Raw genomic sequence first — 20,345 nt, 5'->3', positions numbered from 1 at the left:
TGAAATCCACTCAGCATGGACACATGCTGTAATTCTGACCATGGAACACATAAGAACTCTTCTGGGAGGTATGTAGCTAATTGCCCTTTTTCTTAAAAAACGACGATCCAGGATGAGCTGTCTCTACTGCTGCTAGATACGATGGTGTCTGGATAAGAGGCCTGAAACAGCAACTATTCATTGTCAACCACAGGAAGAGAACCCAAACACAGTTCCTGCTGAGAATGACACAACAGAAAGAGGGGGGAAATGGGGTTCTGGATGATGCCAGTGGACTATCAGGTTAATCACTCCTGGAGCTACTTATCTATAGATTGCTTCCACACCAGGTGATATTCTTATTTATTTAATCTATTTGAATTTGATTTTCTGTTATTGTATCCAAATGGAGCCTGCCTTGGTCAAGTCTTTCCTCCTTGCTAAGCTTCATTTTTCTTCTCTGTAAATGGAGTTAGTGACGCCCAAATCATTGAGTGACTGTGAGGATTAAGTGTCAAGTATCCAAAACGCTGGAGAAGACTCTTTGAGTCCCTTGGATTGCAGGGAGATCAAATCAGTCAATCCTAAAGGAAATATCAACCCTGAATACTCATTGGAAGGGCTGATGCTGAAGCTGAAGCTCCAGCCACTTGATTCAAAGAGCCAACTCAATGGAAAAGACCCAGATGTTGGGAAAGACTGAGGGCAGAAGGGGATGACAGCGGGTGAAACGTTTCGATGGCATCACCAAGTCAATGGACATGAGTTTGAGCAAATTCCAGGAGATAGTGAAGGACAGGGAAGCCTATCGTGCTGCAGTACGTGGGGTCACAAAGAGTTAGACGTGACTGAGTGACTAAACAGCAACAATCCAAAACACTGCCTAGCACAGAGTTGGTGCTCAACAGATAGTAGTGTTTGTTTTTAAAAAAATTTTTGTAATTATTTTTGGCTGTGGTGGGTCTTCATTGCTGAGGGAGCTTTTCTCTGGTTGTGGGAAGCAGGGGTTATTCCTCATTGCAGTGTGCAGGCTTCTCATTGCAGTGGCTTCTCTTGTTGCAGAGCATGGGCTCTAGGGCACTCAGGCTTCAGTAATTGTGGCACGTGGGCTCAGTAGTTGCAGTTCCTGGGCTCCAGAGCACAGGCTCGATAGTTGTAGCACATGGGCTTGTGTTCCACAGCATCTCCCCAGACCAGGGATCAAACCCATGTTTTCTGCATTGGCAGACAGATTCCTTACCATTGAGCCACCAGGAAAGCCCTGTCTTGTTTTTTAATTTGGCCATGTCTCACAGCTTGTGGGATCTTAGTTCCCCAGCTAGGGACTGAACCCATCTCCTGGGCAGTGAAAGCACAAAGTCCTATCACTGAACTGCCAAGGAATTCTCAGTAGTTTTATTTTCAACTACTTGTCAGCCTCATTCTTCAGGTAGCAAAAAATCCTTTAAACATTATCTTTTACACTTCCCCTTTTCAACTATTTTTTAATACTTATTGAACAGAATTGAATCTTTCTGTGGAAAAATTATCAAAACCGAAGCAGCTTAGGATCATGACTGGAAATCTTCATTATTTTTCACATACACATACTCATTACACCAATGAGTGCAACAGCAAACACTGGGACAGACTCCCTCCTGGTTCCTTCACCTGCCTTCAGTGAGAAAACATAAAACCGCTCCAGGTGTACATTACTGAAGTGATCAGGCTTCACCAAACAACCTAGTAAGTCCAGAGGAAGGTGGGGACAGGAACACTAACTCAAAATCTAATATATTAACACTCATCAGGAACAAAACACTAGAACAGAGAGCTTTCAGACCATGTGTCAGGTAAGCATGAATTTTAGGGCACAACCACGAGGAAAGAGCGAAGGGTCAGAATGTGGGCTTTTATCCAATCCTTTCTGGTTACTCAAAAGGTTTATTACTTCCTACTTCTGCTGGTTTTATGAATCCTTGAATAGCCAAGTTTCAAGGAAAAGTGTTACTTTAGGTATAAGTAGATCAAGGACATAGATCCCCCAGCAGCCACTAAGAGCCAGAGACTTCAGCTTCTCCACCAGCCTCTACAGAAAGGGCAAGGCCCGCCTGGAAGGCAAGTCAGTGAATTCAGACTGTTGCTGCGCTGCTGCTGTGTTGAGATCTATTAATGCCGTCAGTGGTTTTCCTGAGCTGTTTTTAATTAAAGGTTTATTTCAACCAAAGTGGTGAATGAACAAAAGTAAAATACACAGAGGTTTGAAAAACAAATCAGGTTGGAGTGAGAAATTGTGCATTTACTTCTGCACATTTTCAGCTACAAATGACATTGTGTATTTCCTTAGAGGGCAATCTGACAGCTTATCACCTCTTTGAGTTCCTGTGTATCGATTTTATCTCTAGTGATACTACTAACAGGGGGCTTATTTGCACTTACCACACATTATGACAAATACATCTATCCACTGACATTTAGACAGATGGAGCTACAAAAAGCTTCAACTGCACAGCGCCTCACTATCAGGGTAACTTGTACTTTATACAGAGACAGAAATGTGAGGAAGAGGATGCCACAATACCTTAGGTTTCAAATTTGGGGAAAGTCTCAAGGAAATAGCAAAGATGTGAAACTTCTTTGATTCAAGGTGTAAAGTGTTTATCTTTTAAATGTTTTATTATTTATTTTTAATTTTTACCTTATACTGGAGTTCAGTTGGTTAACAATGTTGTGTTAGTTTTAGGTGTACCACAAAGTGATTTAGCTATGCATATACATACATCTATTCTTTTTCTAATTTGTTTCCCATTTAAGTTGTTTTAGAATACTGAGCAGAGTTCCGTGTGCTATTCAGTAGGTCCTTGCTGACTACCTGTTTTAAATATAGCGTATATATGTCAGTCTCAAACTCCCAATTCATTCCTCCCCTGCCACCTTTCCCCTTTGGTAACCATTAGTTTCTTTTCCAAGTCTATGAGTCTGTTTCTGTTTTGTAAGTTCAACTGTATCATTTTTTTTAAGATTCTGCATATAAGCCATATCATATGATATTTGTCTTGGAAAGTATTTATTGAACACCTACTATATGCACAACGCTGGTCAAGACACTGGAAAAAAATTACATGGAATTTTAAGCACAAACTCCACCCTCCATGAAGAGGTATTACTTAGTGGAAGAGAAGTTATCTATCTATATATAAAACCACTAAAAGTGAAAACACAGGATACAGGTATATATTAGTGTATATAGTATGTAAATGCATTACATATACATATATTTAATGCTAAATTGAGAACTGTCAAAGTGGAAAAATCACTTCAGTTTACTTGGTCTCATATCTGTAATACTGAGCTGTTTAAAAGGTGACACCACCTAATAAATTATTAATTCAGCTGCCTTCTTGAAGCAATCCTGAATCCTCAGTTAAAATCAGATTTTCTGTCCTTTTGTGTTTTATACTTGGAATAGATTTCTGTCCTAGCCCAATCACCATTAAGACTTCCAGGAGCAAACCAATAAATTGACCAAGTCACCAGTCTGACAATACCCATTACTGTAAAAATACCTGCACATGAAGGAAATGTGGAAATTACAAATTCTGGGGAAAGGGTGAAATTTCAATAAATCAACCTTGTGATAGGCTCAGAGCAAGGCAAGGCTCCGTAAAGGGCTGAACATAAGGTCTGGACTACCAACTGGACCTAAGGTTCTGTATCCTTGGGAACTAGAGTTGACATGTGCCATGACATGTTCCCAAACCCTTATTTGAAGCTCTGCCCCTCATCTGGAAGCCAGGGCAACTTGTATTAAAGTAAATGACAAAAATGTGGAATATTTCATCTTACTGACAAATTTTAAGTAACAAAATTTCTGATGGTCTATAAGACTTAGAAAACAAAGTTTCTCAATGAGCAAAAAAGCAGTAGACACTTTAAGGAGATTGTTATATTATAGTTGCAGCATATCCATGGGAGAAACACTGTTTCCTGTTAACTCTGCAGCTGGCTTTATCTGTGTCTCATGAAGGGCAATGCAGTGTCCTGCCTCTGCTTAGTAACGTTAGTTCAGGGCTGTCTCCAAGTTAAGCTACACATACAAAGTGCTCTGTGTCCTCACTGTCTAGCACAGTGCCTCCTATGTGATGAATGCTCAAACATATTTTTTTGGACTGAATTTGATTACCAAGGAATAGCAATATTTCAAGTTCAGCAAAAATGGCACATCACGCCCAACCAAAACTAAGATGAGGCTGAGTCAAGCAGTAGATTACGAAGCTACAACAAAAGACCTCCCCACTTTCAAAAGTGAAGGCAGGCCAGTCTTCCTCAGGTGGAAGGAACAGTGATTTAACAGGATTTCAACAGGAATCCATTCAGCAAAGTTGCACGTACAAAAAGAACTCTAAAAGGAAATGGGCAGCTATGAATCAGGTTAGCCTTCTGTGTAAATCCTGCTCACACAAATAAGGTGATACTTTCAACCTGCAACTTTTAGATTTTGTTCTTTTTATGAATGGGGACAGTAATCAGCCTTTTCTTCCTGTCTTATCCTACCCTGGACACACATTAATTGCTTGAAAAGGCATAGCCTATTAAGTTTTTATTGCTCAAATGATGTATGTAACATCATCTCAGCTCCAATGTGTCATCATTAGATAATCACACCCATTACAGAGAATATAATAAGACCGCATGGAGTGGAAACCTGTTCTTACCCCAATGTGATAGGGACAGAGTAAAGGGACAAAGTAGGTGAATAAATGGTTAAACCCACTAGGAGACTGTTAAGTAAAAAAAATACAGGAGGACTTCCCTGGTGGTACAGTGGATAAGAATTCTCCTGCCACTGCAGGGGACATGGGTTTGACCCCCGGTCCAGGAAGAGTCTACATGCTTCAGAGCAATTGAGCCTGCACTCTGCAACTACTGAGTCCATGTGCTGCAACCCTGAAGCCCTCACAGATACAGCCTGGCTCCAGAAGAGAAGCCACCGCCATGAGAAGCTCACGTACCGCAACAGAGTAGCCCTCACTGGCCATTGCTAGAGAAAGCCCACATGCAGCAATGAAGACCCAGCACAATCTGCTATATATACAGGACTATATACATTATATATGGGAAACTCCTATACATTACCGATTACTCAACAAAGTAGGTTTGCTTAACCACAAAACCAAGCAGGCTTGCTTAGCAGCAAAACCATGAAGCACAAAACATGCCCCAAACAATAACACAATGGTGGCATGAGCCCCACATCCTGCCCAGTGGGCTTAGTAAGTTAATGATGCCTAGGAAATGCTCTCTGCACACATAAAAAACAATAATTTGTGGTCTTAGCTTGACCATGTAGGGACAAGAAAACTTCCTGGCTCAACCTGCAAGAGGAACTGATGATGATGGAAGGGTGACATCTACACCAAAAAATGTTTTTCTCCCCCTCCCCACTTTTCCTTTGATTATAAAACTGTAGCCCAGTAAGTTCTTGGAGCACAGCATCTTCTCACCCACCCACTTGTAAGCCTCAGAAGTGCCCTATTCTAATAAATCATTTCTTACCTATCGCTTTGCCTCTTGCTGAATTCTTTCCGTGCTGATATAAAGCACTATGGTGCTGGAGCTCTTCAAAGTCCCTGAAACCACCACCAAACTATTTCAAAAGTCACTTAAGGGTTTTTGTGTGTTAAGAACACTTTCCACTCACTGCATCATGAAATGTTAACACACTGGTAGGGCATGTCTATAAATTGGTTTGGTGAGCGTAAACCAACAGACAGTACAAAAAGCTGTAGTTCACAAGACACGCTGTCTGCATACATAAAAAGACATGGCACTAGAATTTCTGAGTTTAATAATTCTAAGGTAAATGTACTACAATGTGGTGAACACAAGACTTCCTTACTGATGTTCTGGGGTTTCCTGGTGGTTCAGATGGTAAAGAATCTACCTGCAATGCGGGAGACCTGGACTCAATCCCTGGATGGGGAAGACCCCCTGGAGGAGGGTATGGAAACCCCCTCCAGCATTCTTGCCTGGAGAATTCCCATGGACAAAGTTGTCTGGTGGGCTACAGTCCATGCAATTGCAAAGTTGGACATGACTGAGTGACTAAGCACAGTACTGATGTTCTACCATGCCCTGTTGACCAGCCACATCTAGGGCAACTGGCCCCCGATCTCAGAACAGACAAATGTTCAGAGGCAGAAGTGGTGACAGATGTCAGCAAGGCGTCTCCCCATAAAAGATTGTTTTCAGTCAATTTGTAGAGCCCCTTCTTGAAATTGGGAGTGACAAGAGACATGTATTACTGCAGCTGTGTCATAGAGCCAGGAGTCTCCTGCCTGGTTCAATGTGCAAGTTCTTTCTCCAGAGTTATGTCAAGGTCACTTAAAATCCTAATATCTATGTATTGTCAAGACAATACACAGGCCATTTATTCCACTTCACAAAATATTTGCATTAAACTTCAGGTAGCTCTATCTCAATCTCAAGTGCCATCCCTCAAACTCACAATAAAGCATTCGTTTAAGAGTTAGCTTTAGGCTTGTGCTACTGGAGTTCACCTTGCACATTTTATGAGGAAGCGCTGGGAGAAAACCTAACAGCATATAAGGAAATAAAAATGCTTGCTTCTTTGATAAAGTATAACTTCAGTTCATTTCTTTGCTACTAAGGCTCAAGGGCACTTATTAATACTGAAGGAACTTTAATCATCTCCTTTTGCTATTGGTGCTCATTTTGAGAATACAAAGGGCCCAAGAAGGAAAGCTGCTGGGGAATGGGAAATGATCTTGCCAAGAATGTAGGTGACACAGAGCACATAGCCCCTGGTCTCAGAACACCATAAATTCCCAGTTCTTGTTGTAATTTTATGATGTCAGTTAAAAAAAAAAAAGTTGAGATTTTCTGTTGTAAAGGACTAACCAATGTCCAGAAAAGGGTATACATACCTTGAATATATTCTGGAATATAAAACTGAAATCACAATCCTGAGGCCAAAGCACAGTACCTCAGATCAGACTAAAACAGGAAGAGCAATGGGCCAAACCAATTCATGCTGTTTCACCCAAGGTTCAGTTTGATGGGTAAAACACACCACTGCAAGGAGCTCTTGATCACATATTGCTAATTGGAGGTAATTTTTAATTTTTTTTTCTGGTAAGAAACCTTCATTTATCCTTTATATACTAACCTTAGAAAACTTAAGTTGGTGGGTGTCTCAAGTCTGCATGTATTCAAGACAATTAACAAATTATGTCTTTGTAACATGAGATGTAACCAATCTTAGACTTCTTTGACTTTGCAATTAACTTGGCATTTTTCCAATGATCTACATCACTAAAGAGAAACTGAACAAAGCCTAACCTTAAAGAAGAGTCTCAGGTAGCAAATACCACTTCTGTTTTGCTATTATAGTCCCTGCATCTTGAACAGTACTTAGAATACAGAATGTTCCAAACAAATACTGCAGAATAAATCACACTCTGAACGATGAAACAGCCTAAGGAATATTTCATTTTTAAAAGCCATGCTGAAAATGGCATCCTTTAAATGGGAAAGTGAATGTTTTTGGTATAACTCAGATCCAAACTGCTCTTGACAGCAGCAAATCTAATTGAAATATATTCATTTATTAATGGAGAAGAGAGAGACATCTAGTGGATGGATTCAAAGACTAAACTCAAAAGCTACCTCTGCCACTCCTTCCATCTGTTAAATGTCTTTTAAGTCATGTGTCTTCTTTGTGAAATAGGTAAAAACAAGTAGTACCTTCAATTTCAATAATATAAAAATGCTAAAGATTAAGTGTAGTCTCCTACGTGGGGTTTAAGAAGTCATATCTTTCTCCTTGGGGAAAAAGTACTTAAAACCATCTAATTCATTCTTCCAATGCCCTAAGGAATAATGTCCAGAGTTGTTACTTCCATTTTATAAAGGTGGAAAAGAAAATTAGGTAGGAAAATAGTACTGTTCAGATCAAATAACCATATATGTATTTTTTTAGATATATCAGTGACGGATGAATTCAGACATACAACTCAAATGCAATCCAAATGTGGAATCATTAGCAAATCCTTAAGTTATTAAAATATAAAATATACATAAAGTGTTGAACTACTTTTTCAATGAACCATCTTACAAAAGATGAATTTTAAAGACAGCTATAAATGGATATGTAAATTTTTAATTTGTGCCAAATTTGTGACCTATTTTTAAAACAGATATCCCCCTGCCTGCATTGTAAGTATTCTTTTAAATTACTGGATCAAAACAGTGACAAGATCAGAAATATCATTTCCACAAGTCTTTTTTGAACCAGATCTTTTTTCCAAGAAATATCTGAGCATTTCCCACATGCCATGATAACTTCCTAACATTATCATAAACTTCACTTTTATTTGTAGTCTAAAAATGCTTCCTCTGTTTTTAAAACCAGTTCAGGTACTAATTAATAAAAAAACAGTTATGCCACTGACAAATTTAAATTTCAGTATTAGTGAGAGCTGAAATATGGTACATAAATTTAGCATTTTAGAGATACATGGCTAAAATGTGTAAGAGCTCAAATATGCCATTTCACCTATATTGGGCCAGTTTAAGATTCCAAAGCTTGTTCTGTATATGAAGTGTCCTTTACTTTCTTTTTAAAGACCATTGCCTCTTAACATCTAATTCAGTCTCAAATAGACATCCTGAGTTTTAGGCTCTTGCTCTTCATTCAGCCCTTTGGCCTGGTAACTATGGGCATCATGCATGACTTGGTAGACATTAAGTCATTTAATACCTTCCTCTTATAAACAGCATCTAGCACAAGAATGCTGGTATGAGCTCTCCCAAGAGAATGATGAGTCTGAGAGGCTAAGCAATGTTGCCAAATAAATTTTGGAAAACAAAATCATATGCTATTCAATATAAACAAATATCATTCCCAACAAGTCCTATTCTGCGACTACTAAAGTGGTCTCACACAATGTGTTTCCTCATCTATAAAGTGAGTTTAAGTAGACCAAACTCTGAAAATTCCCCAGTGATACTGATGTCAATTTGGGTGTGATATCAACCTTAACTGCATCAACTTTTAAGTCAGTCAGTGTTTGAAGGAGACACCGTCTCATCTTATGCCCCACTCTTTAAACTTGTCTACAATCACTTGCTCACTCTCTGCCCAACTACTAATCGTTTCACAGGCTGTTTCTTCTATAACTAAAACATCTTCCCCATCTACTCTCCAACTACCAAATCTTATTCTTCTTTCAGGATCTCAGGAAAGACCAGTAGTATTTCAATACAAAGTGAAGTACTTCCCTGTGAAGTACTTCCATCATCTCATGAATATATGTGACATCTCAGCTAAGCATCACGGCACCAAAAACAAGTCTCAGATTTTTTTACTGCCCAGCCTTCTGAACAATGGATTCTTAATAATTTGTTTGGGAATGATACCATGTATGTCCAATAAGAGAAAGACTGTGTGGTTCTAATCCCAGTATTAACTTTCTAATAAACCTCCAAGAGATTAACAGCCTACCATACCACTGACTTATTAATTGAAAATGGAAGCAATTTTGAAGTCATCACCTCTAAATAAATTGGTTTAAAATTAAATTTGAACAAAACAATCATAACTGATCAATAAAAACCAGAGCTAGAAACCAGTAGTTTTTTTACTGTTGATATTGAATGTTACAAAACATTTCGGGGCATTTCAATTAGCCTTGTACAATGCAATGATTTTCAGAGACATGGTCATTTACATCAGAGATTTCAAAATGATCAAAGACCTAGTTAAGGAACTACTGAAGATCTACTTCAGAAAATTTGATCACTTAAATAATTCCCCACTGTTTTACGTAAAGTATCACTGTTTTATTTTTAAGGCAAAAACTACTGGCATTAAAAAACATTAATAATTCAGTCTTAAGTTTTCTGATACAGATATTTTTTTAAGGAAAAAAGCTGTATACTCAAGTAACTCAAACTGTTAATTTCAAAGTGAAAAATGGCTTTTATTCATTCATCTATCAGACATAGCCACCTAACCACCACAATGTGCCAGGCAATACTGTAAGGCCCTAGAAAGAGTATATAGTTAAGACAAACCCTACTTTGAGATTTCACTTTTGTCAACTATTGTTGGGTAACATTTATCAGTATTTTAAGAATCTCAGGCACACATAAAATACTAATTTTAAACCATAAAGTGTTGAAAGTGTTAGTCACTCAGTAGTGTCCTACTCTTTGTGACCCCATGGACTGTAGCCCACCAGACTTCTCTGTCCACGAATTCTCCAGGCTAGGATACTGGAGTGGGTAGCCAGCCATTCCCTTCTCCAGGGGATCTTCCCATTCCAGGGATCAAATTGGGTCTCCTGCATTGAAGGCAGATTGTTTATCTTCTGAGCCATCAGGGAAGCTAATTTTAAACCACAGCCGCACTTATATTGGGCTTCCCAGGTGGGGTTGTTGATAAAGAACCTGCCTGCCAATGCAAGAGACTAAGACACGGGTTTGATCCCTGGGTGAGGAAGATCCTCTGGAGAAGTAAATGGCAACCTGCTCTAGTATTCTTGCCTGGAGAGTCCCATGGACGGAGAAGCCTGGTGGGTTACAATCCATAGGATCACAAAGAGTCGGACAGGACTGAAGTGACTTAGCACACTTATATTGTGGGTGTATTTTCCACTTCACCTGAGTTTTCTCCCTAAAATCCACTACCACCACCACTATCTTTACAAAAAATTCTAAGTTAACATGATGTTTCGCAAAACTCAGGGCAAAATATTCCTCACTCCTCTGAGAGCATCTTTACTAATACATTAGCCTCTGAGCTCAGGGCAGATGTTCTATTCACCCTCATGCAGTGCCTGAATCACAGTATGTAGTCAAGAAATGCCCATGAGATTAGAGGCCCCAGATTTGATGCACTATATAGAGTATAAATGAGTTGTAGTGTCTGAATAAAACTAAAACTATTTTGACTCAGCATCTTAGCTTTAAATGTAATATATAAAAATCACCAAAAGTGAAGAAACACTGGAAAACAGTATAAGAATAATAATTTGCTAAATCAAAACTAAAGAACAATACTTTTCTTCTTCCATTTTTAATTTCCTTATTTTCTTCTTTCAGGTTTTTTTCCCCCAATTGCCACTTTTTCTAAATCATTCATTTCTATTTTTGTTTTTTTGTTCTTTTTTTTTTTTTACTGTGCCTGTGACACTGGAACAATGTTAAAGTAATTCTAAATTAAAATAGGTGTTATTTCCTTTCAGCTCCAAGTTAAAAATGTATCAGTTACACTGGGTTATGCCACAGAGAATTACCAAAGACAACCATAGATTTTAATTTGTTTTTTGTTAAGGTTCTACCAAGACCAAGCAGGTTATGAAGAAAACTCTGGAATGCTGGGGGAAAATGTAAGAGAGATGAACATTTATATAGTACTGTGGTGTTATTAACAATGAGTCGCAGAAATCCTTTTCCACTAATGTCTAAAAACTTTTCATACTCACAAGCAGATCTAAATATTGTTGCTTAAGGTTAGCTTAGATGTGATACGGAACTAATTATAAAAATAAATTTTTATTTTCTGAATTTGCTGTGAAAGTTCCTTATAAACTCTCAATAACAACTCTGCCCCAGGCCAACTATATAGAGTAAGTGTTATTACACAGAAACATATTCTAAAACACAGGATTCCAATATGAATGAGAGAATGCTTCACTCCTAGAGTTGGCACATATTTTGGTTTGTATGTTAGCTAATATATTTAGTCCCTGTTAACCGAAGCTGAGATTCTTGGTGTTAACAGTTAAAGAAGAGACTGCCAAGGGCTATCCAAGGTACTTAAGCTTACTGATGATGAATTACAAAATATCAGGGAGTATGGGGTCACAAGAGTCAGAGATGGGATGGTAAGAAAATCACAAAATCACTGGACTTCACTAGTGACAGAAAGTCCAGTATTTGTAACAGCACTCTTTACAATGACACAAATAAGCTTTTACATTACATATAATTTCCTCAACATTGTTACAAGTACTCTAGTACCACCTTTAGGGTTATCTGAAAGTTTTTATTCATACAGACATATTCTCTAGGACTTCTCTAGAAATTAAGTAAAGAATAGAGAACATAACAGCCTATTATCCACACAGTTCATTTTATTTCTGAAGGTATTTCTAGAAACTGCAAGAACAATTTATTTCCATTTGTTAAAGTAGCTTTGAAAACAAACCAAAAAATGTATATTAAGGGACCTGAATATATTAACTGCCTTATCTCTTATCAAAAAGGAAGATCGATCAGAACTGGATGATTACTTGCAGTATACATCATTTAGACATTTTAAGGGTAAGCTGTACTTACCAAAGAGTAAACATCATGTTAGAGAGAGCCATCATTTATTTTATTTCTGTCCGTTAGTATTTCCAATTGATTAAAAGTCCTGCCTATCAAAAAAGAGACCTTTAAAAACATCTTTACTACCACAAACAGGTTAATCAAAAATACTAGGTTATAGTCTCACAACTCATAAAAACTGCATTGTTAATCCAGGTAACACTGTGCTGTGCTATGCTTAGTCACTCAATTGTGTCCAACTCTTTGCAACCCCATGGACTGCAGCCTGCCAGGTTCCTCTGTCCATGGGGATTCTCCAGGCAAGAATATTGGAGTGGGTTGTCATGCCTTCTTCCAGGAGATCTTTCCAACCCAGATCTCCCACATTGCGGGGGGATTCTTTACCATCTGAGCCACCAGGGAAGCCCAAGAATACTGGAGTGGGTAGTTAGCCTATCCCCTCTCCAGGGGATCTTCCTGGCCCAGGAATCAAACCAGGGTCTCCCGCATGTAGGCAATTCTTTACCAGCTGAGCTACCAGGGAAGCTCCCAGATAACACTACTATCTTAAAGATAAATTGAATTAAGGTCGAGCAAGTTCAAACAATAGGTCCATGATTATATAAATTTTTTTTTTCATGTTTTAACAATAACAACAATAGTAAAAGTTGAAGGACTTGTATTATCAATCTGCAGAACTAGAATAAAAATTTCAACAATTGGCTTTAGGCTTCAGTCGGGTGTTTTTCCAATGTAACATGCTTACGCAGTCTCTTATACCAGTGTTATAGGTTTTAATCACCTTGGCCAACCTCTATACATATACAACCAAGGGTGCAATAAATTAATGATATACCATGACAGGAGAGATGTAAAGGACGTAAGACCACTGTTTCTATCATATTATACACCAGGAAACATACAGGAAAGGCTAGAGACTTCTTGTTTCCCCAAGTAAGTTTAAGCTTAAAACAAAATTTCTGACCCTCAAATTTATTTATTTACTATTCAATCATCTCAGATGGAAAAGACAGTTATGACAATACTAATAATAATACTGTTTTGGGCCAGGTGGATAAAATCTTTAATGCTTATTAATTTAGTTCTGTATCAAAAGAGCTTTGAAAAAGCAAAGTGCAGAACAGTATATATATAGTAAGCTCTTATTTCTGTAAAACAAGGGAGCTATATTCATTCCTATATGCACAGAAAATTACAAGGACATAAAAGACATTCTAAGAGTGTAATGATGAGAAAAAACGAGGCTAGGGTAGGAAAGAAATCTTTCATTATGTACTCTTTGGTACTACTTGAACAGTTTTTTTTTTTAACAATGTTCATGAAATACTTTTTCAAATAAAACAAGATCTTTGATCCTGACAGGATTACCATTTTACAACATACAGTATGTTCCTGACTGCCACACTCAAAAGAATTAAGATTCACATAAATGATTAATATAATTTTAAACATCCTTATTCACTCTAAATAAAAACTAAAGTTCACTCCTCAAATCTATATTAAAGACAAAAACACTTTAATTGTTCTTAGATTTTTGGACAGAAGTATATATTAATATTAATCCTGTGTGTTTTTTCATGGTTAATGAAGTTCAAGTGTTCACTGGTATTACTGCTTAAGTTCTAAAAGCCTATAAAACATCTCTCATTTTAGTCTTCTATAAATAACTGGCAAAATTTCAAGTTCACAAGAAATTTTCTACCATATAGAGAGATTTCAGTGAATTCTACTATTTCAACAGAAATAAAAAGCATATAAATATATAAACACAAAGTAGAACGACACTGCTTCTAAAAAAAAAAAAACATAAGAAAAGGTAATTCAGTTTTAATTTATTTTCATCACTTGTTCTTCATGATCCAGATTATTTTAAAATGTAATGAAAATTAACTTTCCATGATATGTCAGGGACTGGCCCAAAAAAATTTTGGACTGCAAATGAGTTATACAAATGAAAATATCAAATGGAGATCCAGTTATCAAAATGAAAGCACTCAACATATTAAAAGTTCACAATTATTTGTTTAGAGCACATAAAAAAGTCAGCTCACTAACCAACTGTTGAGATTTTAAAGAACTATTGCAGAGGTTTGAAGAAAATAGATTTATTAGTTAACTTATAAAGATTAAAGAGCTTGAAACAAGTATTAAAAAGAAATTTGTGCCTTTATTAGAATGGTGTTAGGCTTTAAATATACCAATTTGGGTAATCAAATTATTCATTTTTTAATAAGAAATGACACTACAGAACTGCAATACTGGTCCAACAGTCTTGTCTTTACTTTTCCTTTAAAGCGAGAAAACAGAATGCGAGTAATCAGAAAGCACTAGCAGGCATCAGTTAATCCAAGACACTAGCTTCTTAGTTCCAAAAGCACTTGCAAAGAAAACCATTGGGGGGCACAGGAGGGTGGAAGCACTTCATAATAACTGGAATCCCATGAGTGTGTGTGTACGCCAAGTCTCACAGGCTATTTTTTGTATTTATCCTTTACTTGGTCACTTTTTTATTTTTACCCTCACATACTAGTTTTTCTTTGACTTTTTTTCCTCAAAGTATAAAAAGTATGAAATATAAACAAGCTCTTGCATTGCACACACTTCAAAGTGTACAATTCAAGCATTATAGAGCTATCTACATACTGATAAATCCCATCAAATCTTGGATAATTCAATAATATACAAAATACCAGGGCACAGAAAGAACTAAAACCCACTTCTTTTTGATACACGTAAGATTCAAATATTCAATCTAAAGAAAAACACTTAATCATTTTGGCTCTCCTCTACATTGGCTTGTTGATATACTTATTAAAATATTCCTGTATAATTAATGTTTGGTCTTATTATTTCAAGTCAGGTTCAAAACCAGCCATCCAGACAAAACAGGTAATCAGAAAGACTATTTCTTCCCCACCTCCCTAACCCCAATAACTATGAAGCCAATTTTACGACATGACTCCAAACACTGGATTGTGACGACAAATGCTAGGTCCAATTTCTTCATAATCCTTTTTGGTGTGGCATACTTGGTAGAACTCAGGCTGAAAATAAAAACAGATTTTTGGAAAGGTCAAAAATGTACCACTTTAAATCTAAAACGTTTATCAGTCCATTTATGATAGCTGAACAAAATGTGAAATTCTAGCAACTGTGACTCAAAATCAGCTACAAGTCTATAACCAAAACTGAAAAGGAGCATTTGACAAAAGTCTCTCCAATCCCCCTCCCTCAACGTCTGTTTCTCCTGGAATTTTTCAATTTTGAAAAAATTGAATGGAATGGAAGGCTAAATCTCAAATGCCCAACTATTCTGTTGTGGCTTTCCCATACTGTACATTGAATCAAGAAAAGCAGCAGCATTCATGTAAGTTACAGATGATATATTTCAGGTCATGCTCCAAAAACTTCTAGATGAACTTGCTTTCCTCACTGAAGGTCTGGTATAGACAGACTATTCCAGAGTCTATTACCTCATTTCTCCAAGGGGAAATTTACACACTCAACTAGGTGATAGAGACAGCACAAATGAAGACAATTCAAATTAAGGAAGAAAATAACTTTTACCTCTTATTTTTAAATGCTTTTATTGAAATCCAAGGTTGTATAGTTTTCAATAATTCAAATAAAAGTTCTTACATTTTATTTTATACTGTGTACTACAGGATAAAGCTAAAAAAGTTAAGTCACTCAGTCGTGTACAACTCTTTGCGACATCATGGACTGTAGCCCGCCAGGCTCCTCCGTCCATGGATTTTCCAGGCAAGGATACTGGAGAGGGTTGCCGTTTCCTTCTCCAGGTACTACAGGATAGAGCACCACTACTTACGAGGTAAAGGATGTTAAAATTTAAAGTATCTTTTAAAGGGACTTTAAGATGTTTTGGTTTGAGAGAGGTATCTTATTAATTCCCTTGACTCAAGTTTAGAACATCATACTTTTTATGTGGTAACTTAATATTTTAAAATATTTGCACAGAAAAAACAATGACCTTCTGATACCTGTATTACTACCGAGTTAAGCCTGTGCTCTGCAACAAAAGAAGCTACCACAATGAGAAATCTGCACACTGCAATGAAGAACAGCCTCCAGCTGCTGAAACTAGAAAAAGTCCACGTGCAGCAATGAAGATTCAGCACATCCAAAAAAAAATATATTAAATAAATTTTAAAAAGAACTGCTCACTCAAAAAATGTCTAGCAAGAACAAAAAAAACCCCCAAAAACCATTAAGTCCAAATAAATTCCACTTTTGAAAAATACTGTTTATCTGTGTTCAATTTTAAAACTTTCCTGTGCAATATTACATAAAAATTTAAGAAATTTTTCTTGTTCTTCTAAATTATTTAAGTTGATAAATTACTTTATCTTTAAAACAAAAAGGTCAAATTTTAAAGCTTCATCTCACTTACTGTGGAAGCCAGCATAGATCCTCCAAACCAAACTGCGTATCGTTGCATGTGATGTGTAATGACTTGTACATCAATAGGTTTTGGCTATAAAAGATGTAGTAAGATCAGTTCAATGGTAAACTCATATAACAATTCTTGTATTATTTAACCTTAGTTGTACATACTCAAAAATAAATAAAAAAGATGTGGAGGTGGGGGTGTACATAGAGCAAAACAATGTAACAGAAACAAATTAAGCAAAACAATGTAACAGAAACAAATTATTTTTAAAAAAAATATAACCACGGTAAAGTAAGGGAAATGAACTAATCCAGGTAACCCATGAACACAGTATTAGGACTACGCCATCAAGGTTAAGCTAAAAACTAAGCAAACACTGAACTCTCATTAGTCGGTCTATTTCTCACAGTGGCATGGATCAATAACTCTGAAACGACTATATATGTATTCCAGGACTGAGCAAACAACAAACATAAGGCTGGTTTCTCACCATCAGAGAAGAGCATTACAAATACGGGAAGGTATAAGGCTAGAATGAACCTTACAGTATTCTGGAACTTCTATTATCAGTATGAATCTGTAGTTTTTAGTTTATACAGAGAACTAGATTTATATGCATACACACACACACACACACACTACACGTGACTGCCAACAAGGCCTAGATGCACTGACCCCTCAGTAACAACTGAATATATATCTAGTGTCCAAATCTTGGTTTCTTTTAATTGAAGTACAGTTGGTTTACAATACTGTGTTAGTTTTTGGAATTTGGAATTCCAAAAAATAATTCCAAATAATGGAATTTGCAAAATACCACTTGGCAACTACCACAGCAATAACTAAATATGATGTTATAAGCAGTGGCTGAGGCTTTGATGAAAAACAAGGCAGTTATACATAATCTGAAAGTATCATCAATAAGATTCTTATTAAATATAAAGGAAAAAATAGTAACTTTATAATAGAGACACCTGATACACTTAACCAGGTGATCCAAGTTAACATATAAAACAAATCATGCGTCTGGCAATACAATGCAGTAAAAAGAATACAATATCACTTCTGTACTATTACTGCAAAAAATGCATTATCTGAACCCAATCATAAGAAAACATCAGACAAACCCAAACTGAGAAACAGCTTGCAAAATAAATTTCCTGTAGTCTTCAAAAATATTAAAATTATAAAAGACAAAAAAAAAAATGAGTACTTTTTCCAGATAAGAGGGAAATGAAACCAAATTCAAACATATATCTTGGACTGAATCCTAGCCAGAAAAAAAAAAAAAAAAAAAAAAATATATATATATATATATATATATATATATTTTGATTTTGATAATTGTAATGGCCTGTTTTTAGGAAATACACACTAACGTTGAGGGGTAATAGGCTATATTTGCAACTCACTCTCAAATAGTTCAGGAAGATACATGTATACATACATATATTTATAAAAATAGAAAAATAAAGCAAATATGCTAAAATTTGGAAATCTAGGAGAGGAATATATAGGAATTCCACTAGAATTTGCCAATAGTTTTAAAGTATGAAATTATTTTGGAATAAAAAAAATTTTTAATTTATGTATCACAAAAAGATATGGCTTTTTGTTACTAAAAAAAAAGCTATTTGACTGTCATTTAAAATTGGATTGACAGAAAAAAAAGCCAGATTTAAATACAGCTATATAAAGATGTTATAAAGATCCATAAAAATAACTACTGAGTAAAATAAAAGGGAAGGAGGTGGAGTACTCCAGTATGTATGATTTTTCCTATATTATTAGATATGTTAGCATAGTGCTGACATCACTGAGAGAAAAAAAAAAAATCAGTTCTTATTTAGAAATGTGTAAGAAGCATAAAAATATTTAACATTTTTATTTAGCTGCAATGAGTCATGACAAACTAAACCACCACTTTTTACTGTACTCCAAGGAATAGTTTAAAGATAATCAAAATTTAGGGGCTGAAAGTAGTCAGCTATCATGCAATTCTTCAAACAGCAGTAAACCAGAGTGTTGTATCTACTGCTTTCAAGTAATTCTGGGTGACTGGTAGTCTCGGATGAAGCTCTCATTCTTGGTAATTTTCCAAGTTGCATAAATGTGTTTTACTTAGTAACATATCTTCTGAATCAGTGTTTTGCTTCAATATCCCACAATATCCCATAATGAAAATGAAACAAATTTACTGAAAATTTGTCTTATAAATATATAAAGCAGTCATCTGAGAATTTGAAGTTAATTTTGATTTTTTTTGACAGCAAGCCCAAAATTACAGGACAGAAATTGAAAGGTTATTTTCCTGTACCACCAATCTCATTTCACACTATGAGGCTGCTATAGGAGAGGATAAAGTCAGTGTGTGAAAACAGGTGAAATCACACAACAGTCTCTCTCTTTCAACTGCTTTGTTGTCCTGCTATTAGAGGTATTTAATATTTTGTAAACTCATAAAGAATATTATTCCTGGAATATGCAACAAATCTACTATATGTAAATTATTTGTGAGATAAATATTAAAAAAAATCTCTCTCATAGCTATAAAAGTGAAAGTGCTAGTCACTCAGTCATGGCTGACTCTGCGACCCCATGACAGCCCACCAGGCTCCTCTGTCCATGGAATTCTCCAGGCAACAGTACTGCAGTGGGTTGTCGTATTTTCCAGAAATATAGGTAATATCCTAAAGGAATGGAATGACCAAGAATATCATGGATATGAATCTATAAAATTAACCACTTTCCATTAGATACCTCAGGCTCCTCTTACCTTCCAAAGAAAAGCTGGCAGACATTCTACATTTCCAATACAATAATCAAGGCACCCTCAACCTTTCCACCAATAATTGAGAAAACCTACCTTCAATCTACCACCACTCAATTCCTCACTTAATTTCAGCCTGGCATCTACAGTTCTTTTCAAATCTCTTTGCAAACGACGTCCAAAGTCCCTGAACATGGTTGAACCTCCAGAGAGGACAATATTCTGTATTAGTAGAGAAAAATAAATAAATAGAACTTTTACATAAAGAGAAGTTTAGACGTGTTTTTAAATCTACATTCACCAACAGAGAGAAAATAAAGACGTTTTTTAAAAGTGTGACTTAGAATACAATTTTGCTATAAACACTGACCTTGTAGAGAGGACGTCTGACATCGATAGGACAATTCTGAATTACTTCATCTACAACTTCTGAGATAGGCTGGGTAAAGTCTGGGTTAGCAAACTGAAAAGTAAGTTGGACACATGATAGAGATTAGACCACTACTGATTTAAATATCACAATTAAAAATTAAGAAACTTTTCAGTTAAAAAATAAAGGATTTATAGAAATATTAAATTCTGGTCTCTGATTCAAATTAAAGACACTGAAATCAGAGATATCAAAAGAAATAAAATTAAAATAATGATAACATATACCATTTCATAACCATCAGATTAGCAAAAATGTAAAGCCAAACATATACTATGACCTGGCAAAAATCTATATAAATGGAAGCACTTTACAATGCTGATGAGAACATACATTGATGTAAAGATTACTCACTATAGCACTTTAGCATTCAAAAGAAAGTTCCTGAGATTAACTCTCTCTGATACTATTGACTG

At 36.1% G+C, this 20,345-nt stretch overlaps 1 protein-coding gene across 2 annotated transcripts in view; it reads right to left on the bottom strand.

Moving 5' to 3' along the window:
- Nucleotides 1–14,574: 14,574 nt before the first annotated feature.
- The window catches only part of ACTR3 (actin related protein 3), a 47,102-nt gene continuing 41,331 nt past the window's right edge, over nucleotides 14,575–20,345 (bottom strand). For both annotated transcript variants that reach the window (XM_055572869.1, XM_055572868.1), the window contains 4 exons: nucleotides 19,870–19,962; nucleotides 19,596–19,721; nucleotides 16,730–16,813; nucleotides 14,575–15,362 (listed from right to left, as the gene is read on the bottom strand). In XM_055572869.1, coding sequence (XP_055428844.1) covers nucleotides 15,267–15,362; nucleotides 16,730–16,813; nucleotides 19,596–19,721; nucleotides 19,870–19,962 — 399 coding nt within the window. In that variant the 3' untranslated portion in view covers nucleotides 14,575–15,266. The remainder of the gene's footprint in view (nucleotides 15,363–16,729; nucleotides 16,814–19,595; nucleotides 19,722–19,869; nucleotides 19,963–20,345) is intronic.

The sequence above is a fragment of the Bubalus kerabau genome, chromosome 3, assembly GCF_029407905.1.
Source record: "Bubalus kerabau isolate K-KA32 ecotype Philippines breed swamp buffalo chromosome 3, PCC_UOA_SB_1v2, whole genome shotgun sequence".
In the NCBI taxonomy this organism is placed as follows: domain Eukaryota; kingdom Metazoa; phylum Chordata; class Mammalia; order Artiodactyla; family Bovidae; genus Bubalus; species Bubalus kerabau.
Note: the sequence above shows the minus strand (reverse complement) of the source record. Positions and strands in the feature narration are given on the sequence as shown.